General features: G+C 39.9%; 1 protein-coding gene across 1 annotated transcript in view; it reads left to right on the top strand.

Annotated features, from left to right (window-relative positions):
* The window catches only part of SH3KBP1 (SH3 domain containing kinase binding protein 1), a 196218-nt gene that overhangs the window by 149098 nt on the left and 35482 nt on the right, over positions 1–11638 (top strand). Inside the window, exons 12-14 of the mRNA XM_015825255.1 lie at positions 1866–1915; positions 2482–2507; positions 7523–7608. Coding sequence (XP_015680741.1) covers positions 1866–1915; positions 2482–2507; positions 7523–7608 — 162 coding nt within the window. The remainder of the gene's footprint in view (positions 1–1865; positions 1916–2481; positions 2508–7522; positions 7609–11638) is intronic.

Raw genomic sequence — 11638 nt, 5'->3', positions numbered from 1 at the left:
AAAAAAAAATGGAAAAAAGTGATAAAGTACAGGTAGTCCTCAACTTACAACAGTTTGCTTGGTGACTGTTCAAAGTTACAACGGCACTGGAAAAAGTGACTTATGACCATTTTTCACACTTATGACCACTGCAGCATCCCCAGGGTCATGTAATTTACATTTGGATGCTTGGCAACCGATTCTTATTTATGATGGTCACGTTGTTCCAGGGTCATGTGATCACCTTTTGCAACCTTGTGACAAGCAAAGTTAGTGGGGAAACCAGATTCACTGAACAGCCATGTTACTAATTTAATCTCTCTCCTTTCTTTCTCTCTCTCCCTCTCTTTCTTTCTCTCTCTCTCTTTCTTTCTCCCTCACTCTCTCTTTCTCTCTCCCTTTCTCTCCCTGTCTCCCTTTCTTTTTCTCTCTCCCTGTCTCCCTTTCTCTCACCCTCTCCCTGTCTCCCTTTCTCTCACCCTCTCCCTCCTTATTTCTCTCTCTCTCTCTCCGTCTCCCTCTTTCTCTCTCCCTTTCTCCCTCTCCTCTTTCTCTCTCTCTCTCCCTCTTTCTATTTCTCTTTCCCTCTTTCTCTCCCTCTATTTCTCTCTCCCTCTCAAAGATCCTTAAAATCCTTAAAGGTTATGCTTGGGCGGAAGACCTTTTCTTTTACAGATGGGCGGGTGGGCCTGACATTCGCGCGCAGGCAGGACCCCGCCCGCCGAGCCACCGCTTCCCCATCGCCCTCCATGCCAGCCGTCTCCGTCTCCAGACCTCCCAGCTGACGGGCGCAGGTCCAGGGGTCACCAGCTGACGGGTGCAGGAGTTCGGCGCTGCAGCAGCCTCCCCTTCGCCCTCTGCACCGGCCAAAGCGTTGCCTGACGTTCCAGCTGACGGGTGCAGGATTGCTCCAGCCGAAGAAGCAAGCGGCTGGGAGGCCGCGGCGGCGCCTACCTCCTGTGCCCGTCAGCTGGCGACCCCCGGACCTGCGCCCATCAGCTGGAACGTCAGGCAATGCTTTGGCCGGTGCGGAGGGCGAAGGGGAGGCCGCTGCAGTGCCGAACTCCTGCGCCTGTCAGCTGGCGACCCCTGGACCTGCGTCCGTCAGCTGGGAGGTCTGGAGACGGAGCCGGCTAGCGTGGAGGGTGATGGGGAAGCGGTGGCTCGGCGGGCGGGGTCCTGCCTGGGCGCGAATGTCAGGCCCACCTGCCCCATCTGTAAAAGAAAAAGTCTTCCGCCCAAGCATAACGCCAGCATTTCTGTGCCACAGAGGCTTGAGACACGGAGGCGCGGGACGCGGAGCAGCGTGGTGCGGTGGGAGGCGGCAGGACGGGGGGAGGGGTTACCTGCATCCTGCCAGCCGAACTCTGGAAGCCTGCCTGAATACCCGTATTTTCCGGCATATAAGACGACTGGGCGTATAAGACGACCCCCGACTTTTGAGAAGATTTTCAGGGTTTAGAAAGTCGTCTTATACGCCGGAAAATACGGTATCTTAATTCAACTATAAAATACACAAGTTTATTTGTTGTGATTTTATTGGCTATTATAGCTCTTGTGAAAATTCTGGATTGATTTTTTTTGTTAGCCTTTTGTTTGTTTTCTTGGCTATTAGTATTATTCTCAACTCCAAGTTGAGAACCATCAATACTCTTTCTGTCCTACTTCTTCAAAATCCAATTATCTCACCAGTAGTGTTATAGGGAAAATCATTTTTGGCATGAATCTGATGTTTCTAACTACAGCATTTGAATATCATTTCCAAAGCCTTCATTGCTACAAGGATATATTGTGAACTTCATTAAGTACATTAAATATATAATGCAATAAGAAAGTATTAAAATGTAATCTAATGTGGAATTATACATATTACTTATTGTTTTCAGTTAGACTTTTTGTGATAAATGAGTATAGAATTCAACAGAGCTACCTTGAGGTAAGATGGCTAAAATAAATGAATGAATGAATGAATAAATAAATAAATAAATGAATTAATGAATTAATAAATAAATAGCTTTGGTTCCTTTTGGGGTTTTACAAGACTCCTGTCTTTAGGAAAAGCAATTAAAATTAATTAATAAAATAATTTTATAATTTATATAAATATCTTTAACAATCCTTATGAAAAAGATGGCCAGCCCAAACATAGTACTTTGCCACCTGTAATGTAAATAAATAATTTTGATTCATTTTATTATGATAATGCTCTTCCATCATCAAATAATACCAGCTGAACTTTTGTAGCAACTAAGAGTTTTTTGAATTTTTTACTTATAAAGCCATGTATAGGAGTATTAATGTGAAATAAACCTACTTTTCCATATAGCTGAAAATTTTCCAGGGTGTAGAATATAACCAAATCTGATTGGTTATAGGTTATAAGCCTTTTTCTTAAGCAACCTCTGATTAGTTTGCTCTGTTTAATAGAGATGATGACATAATGATCACTATATCTACTGTTTGCTAGAGGGTTTCTGAAATTACCTAGTGTTTAACTAATAGGCTCTGTCTGCCTCCATGAACATTAGGTATGTCTATTGTTACTGATAATATTGGTATCGTTTAAAAATAAAATCAGTGCTAAATTAGCTTTTGTAATATCAAAAAGGAAAGTGTCAGGCCTGAAATAATTGACATTGTCAAGACATGTTTATGGTTATTCAACTGACATTGATAAACACTGTTCTTTTTCTTGTAAGTACTACCTGTGTTTCCCCAAAAATAAGACCGGGACTTTTTTTTTTTTTGCCTCTAAAAGAGGCACCAAGTCTTATTTTGGGGGGATGTCTTTTATGCTCACCTCTGGCACCGACAGCCCCGCCCAGCAGGTCCACTTCTTCTGGGGCCAAAGGAGCAGCTTCATTCTACAGCTGCATTCCGACCTGCATTTTGCAGTCAGGTCTTGCCGGAAGACCTATGCAGCTGAGTACCGATCTATGGATTGAATCCATAGCTCAGTCCTCGGCTGCACAGGCCTTCTGGAAAGACCCGTGACTGAGAAATCCAAGCCTGGCTGCAGAAGACGTCACAGAAGAAGTGGGCCAGCGAGGAGAGGCCTGGTTGCAAGGTAAATGGGTGCAGGGCACGTGGGGAAGATCCACACCCCTACCCCCACCCTAGCTTGATTTTTAGGTGTGTGTCTCACCCCAAACCTAGGGCTTATTTTTGGGGTAGGGCTTATATTAGGCCCACCCCCAAAAATCAACTAGGGCTTATTTTCGGGTAGGCCTTACTTTCAGGGAAACACGGTATATAACCATGTAAAAACAGGCCCTTATTCTTTTAAGTATGAAAAGGATTAGTTTTATTGGAATGACATAATACTTGTTGGAAGGTACAGTTACCTAGTGGTACAAAAAGAGTAGCCGAAGAAGTTTGGAATCAAAAGTGAAGTCACTGTTCTGTCATGCTTCCATTGGAGCCTGAATCTACTGAGGAAAATGAGCTGGAACTGGAGCCGATGGAGGTCGAGGGAAGGGTGTCTGTGGCTTCAGAGGAATGTAGGGAAGATCAGGCTGAGGCAGGCCAGAGCCTTTCAGGATTGGGACAGGATGAACATGAGAGACAGAGCTCAGGCGATGAGCATGGGCCACCTGCTCCTGATCCTAGAGCACGGAGAGTGGAGAGAAGGAGGGAACAACGCAGGCAGGCTCAACTACTCGGGAGGAGAGTGCCCCACCCCTCTCCACAAGGCACACCTGAAGACTGAGACTTAAGGAGACGCTGTGGGGAGGGGCATTTGTCGGGAACAAATGCTGAATGCTAGGAAACAACTCTCTGATCTCTTGTTCTGTGTTGTGATTTCTGCTTGGAAACCCTGAAACTCTGACCATTGGACTGGCTGACAAACTTGATTTGGTGTTCAAAGACCTCGGATTGAATTTTAGCTTCTCTTCTGAAACTGCTCAGAAAAGCTGGTATTTCCATAGACTCGTTAGATTTTAGATGTATGTTTCTTTCCTTGTTATCTACATGGCCTTGAGTAAATTACTCTTCTAATCTAACTGCATGTGAGTCGAAACCTGAAGGAGGACAGCTTGTTCCATTCACACACTTTCCCTGCCTGAAGAGTTAAAAACCTGTGAAACTACTTGCAGCCAGAGGCTGCTGAAGGTGTGTGTGTCTTAATTTGTTCTGCGGCTTGCCAGAAATGTGGGAGCATTTGGGGAAAATTGTAGCAAATAAAGGGTGGTTTGAAATGCCAGTTGACTGTTTTGCCTCTGTGCTGTGCCCTGGGTCATCACAGTTCTTTATTTTATATTGGTCAGACCAAATCTAGACTATTGAGTCCAATTCCAATCACCACATTTTAGGAATGAAACTGACAAACTGGACAATGTCCGGAGAATAGCAGTCAAGGAGATAAGGGTCCTGCAAGGAAAAATTTACAAAGAAGTGGGTATGTTTACCTTAGAAAGCTAAGACCATAGGGAGAAATGACAAATGTCTTCTATTATCTGAAGGGATATCATGTGGAAGACAGGTCAGAATTGTTCAGAGTTATTCCAGACAAGGTGAAATGGGATTAAATAATTTAATTTGAAATCATGGGGGAGAAGTCCAACAATAAGAGCTGTTCAGCAATGGAACAATCTGCATTACAAGGGTGTGTGGGACTGTGCTAGAGGAGTTTAAACAGAAGCCAGATGGTCATTAAATCCCTGATAACAATAGCACTTATATACTGCTCAATAGTGCTTTACAGCACTTTCTGTATGGTTTACAAATGTCAGCAGGTTATCCCCAACAATCTGGGTCCTCATTTTACCAACCTTGGAAGGATAGAAGGCCAGTCACGATCGAACTCCTGGCTGTGGGTAGAGTTAGTCTACAATACTGCATTCTAATTACTGTGCCACTAATGGGACTTGGATTACATGACCTCCAACATCCCTTTCAAATAAGATAAGATAAGATAAGATAAGATAAGATAAGATAAGATAAGATAAGATAAGATAAGATAAGATGATAAGATAACTTTTATTGTTATTTTTTTACTGTGGGCACAACGGCACACATCAAAAATGAAATTTAGTTGCCCGCTCTCAAAGTGAAAGACATACATGACACACACCTAAACACACTATGTACAACATATGTATAGACCCACACCCCTACATATACATAACAAATAAATAAAAAATAATGTCCATCTTGAATATATAACGGAAGGAGGAAGCTTGAGAGTTCACAAAGTTAATGCTGTATGGAATGAAACTATGGCCGAATCTGGATGTTCTGCTACGGATACCGCGAAGCCTCCTCCCAGAAGGTAACAAGGAAAACAGGTCGTGAAGAGGATGTGTAGTGTCCCAGATAATGTTATGAACCCTGCTCAAGCAATGCTTCTGTGCTATGTCCTGGATAGGAGGGAGGGAGCTGCCAATGATCTTTTCGGCCGTCATCACTACTCTCTGCACCACCTTCCTGTCTGAAGCAGTGATGCTTCCAAACCAGACTGTGATGCTGTATGACAGGATGCTCTCGATCATCCCCCTATAGAAAGTGGTCAGGACTGGGGAAGGAAGATGTGCTTTTCTCATGCAACACAGAAAATGCAGGCGCTGCTGAGCCCGCTTCACCAGTTTCTCACTGTTGAGCGACCAAGCCAGCCTACTCGTTAGCTGCACACCGAGGAATTTGATGCTGGTAACCATCTCCACAGGTGAATCATTGATGCACAGAGAAGTGTGGCTGTGCTTTCCTTGTCTGAAATTGACAATGATCTCTTTGGTTTTTCCGGTATTTAAAACTAGACTGTTTTCCTTACACCAGTTCACCAACCCCTCAACCTTGTGGTAAGCTTCCACCTTATCATCCTGAATAAGGCCCACTACCGTTGTATCATCTGCGAACTTCATAATATGGTTGGTGGCAAACCTAGCACAACAGTGATGGGTCATCAGGGTGAACAGCAGCGGACTTAAGACGCAGCCCTGAGGAGAACCTGTCTCAAGAAAATGGTATTAGAGGTATTTGTTCCAACTCGCACATATTGGGGCCTGTTGGTAAGAAAATCAAGAATCCAGTTGTACAAAGGAATGGTTAAACCTAAAAGGTCCAGTTTCTCTACTAGATGCTGGGGAATGATTGTGCCGAACTGAAGTTGACAAACAACAAAGGCACGTGAGTATTTCTTTCCTCTAAGTGCTTCAAGCTCAGATGGAGAACAGAAGAAATAGCATCCTCCGTAGAGCAATTTGGTCGGTAGGCAAACTGAAGCGGGTCAAATGCTGGTGGGAGGCTAGATACAACAATGTCCTTTATCAGCTTCTCAAAGCATTTCATAATGGTGGATGTCAGTGCAACTGGACGGTAATTATTGAGGCCTGTAATTGTGGACTTTTTTGGCACTGGCAAGATGATGGCCGTCTTAAAACACGATGGGACCACTGCCTGCTGCAATGAGAGGTTGAAAATATCTGTGAGAACACAAGCCAGCTCCTCTGCGCATTCCCTGAGGACACATCCAGAGATGTTATCTGGGCCTGCTGCTTTCCGAATGTTAACCGTCTGCAGTGTTTTCCGGACAGAGGTGACATCAAGGCTTAGCACTTGCTCATCAGGATGGGGCACAGTTTTCCTAGCAGGAGTGCTATTTGATGCCTCAAATCTACCAAAAAATGCATTCAGTTTGTTTAGGAAGTCTGTGTTGGATTTCAAAGAAGACATGTTTTGAAAATAAATATTATATTTACCAGTGAAAAAGATGCACTGGACTATTTTGCATCTTTAACTAGAAGGAAAAAATAAAAATTCCATACCATACGATCTAGAATGAGTCTATTTTTAAAAAAGAATGACACTAATAATAAAGTATTCACATACTGTAGATAAATATGAATGTACAGTACAACAAATGGAATGTTTTGTTAAAGAGCTTGTGGTTTTAAGAAGTAAAGAGCCATCAGTTCTGTCTGGTCTGGGAATAAATGGCACAATTTATAACATATGGACGATCCTTTTCCTTTTCAAAAATATAGTTGCCTGTTTCTGAGTCGAAATCCCCAGATACTAGGGTCTAAAGGAAAGCTTACCCTTTTAATTCCACCCATTTATGCAAAAAACTCCCATTTCATATGGTCAGTTGAAGCGTATTAGTAATTCAAACCCTTAATGCCAATACAGATCATACTAAAGGTTCTAGCAACAGACCTAGGGAGTGCTTACTATTTTGTTGCAGCTGGGCACCTCATATATTTTACAGTTGAATTTGCAGTATAAATTTTCTTTTGTGTAATATGATTGAGAGAGGCTGAAATTATTTTTCGGATTACTGAAAAATTATCTTTAGTATTAAGGCACAGCTAGTATTTAAGGCATAATTTAGGATATTATTGTGTCTAAAATAAGTTCTTTTGACAGGTGTTAAGGAGAAACAAGATAAGGTTAATCCAAGCAGGGTACTGCTTTATGAGAGATGGGTATCTCTGACAGCTTGCGGTGACACTGGAGTGGCATAGAAGAAGGCTTCTTTTTCCCCAATGCTAAAAAGTGGGAATGAAGCAATTTAAATGAACATCTCTCTTGTTTCTAACTGCAGGAATGAAATTCCAAAAGTCGATTTGGTGAGCTGTTCTTTGTCTAGCACCTTAGAAAAGGGATTCACTGAAAAAAGCAATGACATTGGTAAGTTGAAGTACATTTTACATATATATATATGACCAGATCACTATATAAAAAGAGTATTTCTGAATTGTAATCAGTTGACATATTTATTATAAAATCATTGTATACTTTTATATCTCTATGAAACACAAATAATATGGTACATAATATTCTAAATGTTTGCTATTTTTGCTTAATTGAATGCTATTTTATTATTTAAGTTATTTTAAAAAAAACTAGAGTTTTTAAAATTTACCTTTAATGGTTGTTAGTTCAAAAGAACTAGTAGAGTTCTGTAACAACTTCAGAATTAAGGTGACTTTGTGGAGCATTTTAACCATGTTTTCTACAGAAAATTAAGAAAATTGTTACTTTTTTATAAATTTGCTGTCCTTAAGAAGCGTTCTAGGTTGTAAAGATAGTACACTTAGGCTGGAAAGTGAGGTGTTCTGCTGTGATCACATATCTGTTAGCAAACCAAGTGTCATTTTCATATGGAAATATTCTAGTATCATCTGCTTCAATCACTCAGTTCTGTAACAACTGGGCTCCAGAAGACATGGTTTTGTAAGAGGAGAATCTTTGTATTCTAAATTGTAAGCATTACTACATAACATTGGTAGCATACTCTGTTACTTTTATGATGTGATTTCTTCAGGAAGCTCATATTATTAAAATTAAAATAAGCCAGAAATGTTTCTTATTTTGGAATAATATTTTAATATGTTCTTAATAGGCAGTTGTTCAAATAATAAGCTAAGTTTTTTTTAACAAAAAGAATGATTTCAGAAAATGAAATTATAAAAGAAATGTATTTTAATATGTATGTAATATTTTGCTTTTTGCTTACCAAAGTACATACCGAAGTATAGCAGTTTTAGCTTCATTTATTCATTAGCCATAAACCAGCGTTGAACTGATATTCTCCAATTACTTGCTTCTTATAAATATTAGCTGTTGATGAAGTCCAATAGATTTGTGAACATTAGCTTAGACTGAGAAGAACATAGAATACTAACATATGACATTGTGATTTTCTCGTCTTTGAATCAGAATTACAATTGCAATATTTAGTTAACATACATGAAGATCAGAGCACTAAATGGGAATAATGATAGAAAATTAAAACATTAACATTGCTTTTTATATGTAAAGTTGCTCAAAGACTTTTTGTATTTTGGTAAGATTTAGAAATAATAAAAGAAAATAAAAGCCTTTTTTGAGATACAGAATTATATGCACATTAACAAAAATGAAAGCCTTATGTATACCGTATGTTGTGATGCTGGAAGAAATGTTTAAAATTGTTAATCACTTGAAAATAGTGGAAAGAAACATAAAAATAGATTAAATTATTTGTGAGTAATGTTAGAGTAGATTTGAATATGGATGGAGGGCAAAGGAGATGAATATGAAATATACGAGAGGTGAGAAATGTTCTCACCACCATCTTGGTAAGTTACTTGGCAGATGATACCATGAACCACTGCAGCCTGAACTTCAACTTTATGCAAGAATTCAGCAATGGTGAAACAACAAAATGTTCATTATACCAGCTCATTTCTTAGAGAGGGAAATGAAGCATAGTATTGCACTGTATATAGTACTGCAATATTATTTTACTGTGGTATGCAAACTAGAAATGTGAGATTAATTTGTTTATGAAAATGTTTTATTTAACATGTCAAATGAATATAGATATTGTCATGTGCACACGAATGTAGCTCCCCAAAGGATGCATTTATTTAATATATTTTTCTTGGTGTGAAGACTTTCAGGTATTTATATTAGATCAGAATTAGCTAAAGATGTCTTGGTTGGATTGTAAGCATTGTTTTTAATGTGAGTATTGTATCAAAGGGACTTTTTTCTTTGTTTTATCTATGATTCACACAGGCAAAGCTTTTGGAGGAAAAAACACTATTAGTCCTGTTGTTAAGTATGTGTATGGATCTGTTCCTTTTCTCCTCACACTTTTTTTCTTTTCTTTTTCTCTACATTTCCAGTGGTGCCTTTCTTTTTCTTTCCATTCATATTTCTTCAAGCTTTCCCTATTTACTCCTTTTATCATGGGTAATTCTTCTTCACTTGATGATGGTAAGGCTGTTTTGCACCTTCTGTCTGTCCTGTCTTTTTTCAAGAGAGAGAATGAATGGCATCTACTGCTCCATTCTCTTGGCATCCTCTTGTTTGCTTTGTTGTAGTTGTAATTCTTTAGTAACTGAGCCATTTCATACTGGCCAATGGAATGCTTCTGAAATATTGCACTTCTTTATTATAATATTGTTTCTTAGCAACAGTAAAAACCAATTTTTATGCTAATAAAAATGTGTGTCCATCTTCTAATATAAACTAAAATATTTGCATGTTAGTCAAATGCAGTAGGTAACAGACATGCATGGGCAATATTTTGAGAACTAACAAAATGATCTTACAAGGATTCTGTGCTTTTGCAGGAGTCTCTTAAATAAGAACCCATCTGTCTGTTAGTGGATTATTTCCAGGAAACATGATTTTAAAACTTCCATAATCAGAAGAATAACATCAACTTTCTTACTACCAATTAGTTTTATTGTAGGCGTCCTTGCAGATTGAGCCAATTTTAAAGGTCATTCATTCATTAAAGATATGACCTAATCTCTAAAGAAGGAGCATGAATTTTACATGGCTGAAACAAATGCCAACCAGGATATTAAGAATGGATTTATTTTATAAAATATAAAATTGTGTATCGCACAAGGGCACTGAATGAATGATATGCCATTGCAAGGTTTAAAAAAAGACTAATGGTAGGTGAGTGTATGCGTTAGGAAGAATTCTGAACCAGGGTACCTTGTATACCAGCAGTGCCCCTGCTCAGAATTGTGCTAGTTTGGTGGTCGGATTTTTCAACTTTTTCAACTTTTCAACTTTTTCAACAACTGTGTGCCGTTATGCCCACAGTAAAAAAAAAATGACAATAAAGGTTATCTTATCTTATCTTACATATTAACTTTTGTGGAAATGATTAGACTATGTTTTGTACCATTGCAAATAGGCCTTTGTTTCTGTAATTGGTTTTTATATCCTTTAATTCCTATTATTTTCTGAATTTTAAGTCAGAGAACAGTGTAGTTGTTTTTAATTTAAAAAAGAAAATTGTAATAGAAAATGACATCTCAAAAAGTAAGATTTTATACTTTTTTAAAAAATATCTTTTTTTTCACTGCTGTATTTACAAGGGACAGGGGAGATACTCCTTTGGATTTAATGTGGTATTAAGCCTGCCATGGCAAAGATAGCTTTTGAAGTCAATACTAATAAAGGAGAACATTTGTAGCTCGGGGTTGACATGAGGGGTCCTTGATGCTCTCTAAGCTTGCTTGTTTTCTTGCAGGTGGTTCATTACCCAAACTAGGTAACATTATTGTTGTGTCCTGAGCCTGCAAGAGGCAGGCTCGGGACATTGCAAGAGTCCCAGGCATTTGCAGAAGCTGCCCGGGACCAGACTGAGCGGCGCCAGCCTTGTGCGCATGCGCAAGGCGGGAAAAGCCCGCCTCATGATTGGTTGAACTTGCCAGGGGATCAGAGGGTATAAATAGAGGTCTGCGTGCCTCTGCTCGGGTTGTTCGTAGAGTGGAGCAAACAATAAAGACTTGTTGGAGATGATTCGTCTTAAGCGCCATTATTCTCCGGACTTAACACTGGCGACGAAGGTGGGATACAGTCTCTACAGCTAAGAAAAGCTAGAAGACTCACCCAAAGAAGTCCGGGAGAGAAACGGCGTGGAAGTCAGCGTTATCCTGCCAGTACGAAATCGCTGGAGGGTGCATGCGGCTGAAGAAGAAGAAAACTTGATCATCGATCATGGCTAAAGTTGGGCGTTTAGCGGAATTCGACGTCTCTCACCCCGAGAGGTGGGAATCTTATGTGGCAAGAGTCGAGACGTATTTTCGCATAAACCAGATTCGAGAGGAAGGCTTAAAGGCTGCCACATTGTTGTGCGTTTGTGGGCAAGACGCCTTTGAGATCGCCGAGAGCTTAATCGCCCCAGACTCGCTGGAAACGGTAT

This window comes from Protobothrops mucrosquamatus, unplaced genomic scaffold, assembly GCF_001527695.2.
Source record: "Protobothrops mucrosquamatus isolate PMUCROS unplaced genomic scaffold, P.Mucros_1.0 scaffold_198, whole genome shotgun sequence".
In the NCBI taxonomy this organism is placed as follows: Eukaryota; Metazoa; Chordata; class Lepidosauria; order Squamata; family Viperidae; genus Protobothrops; species Protobothrops mucrosquamatus.
The sequence above is the reverse complement of the archived record's forward strand: the minus strand, read 5'-3'. Positions and strand labels throughout refer to the sequence as shown.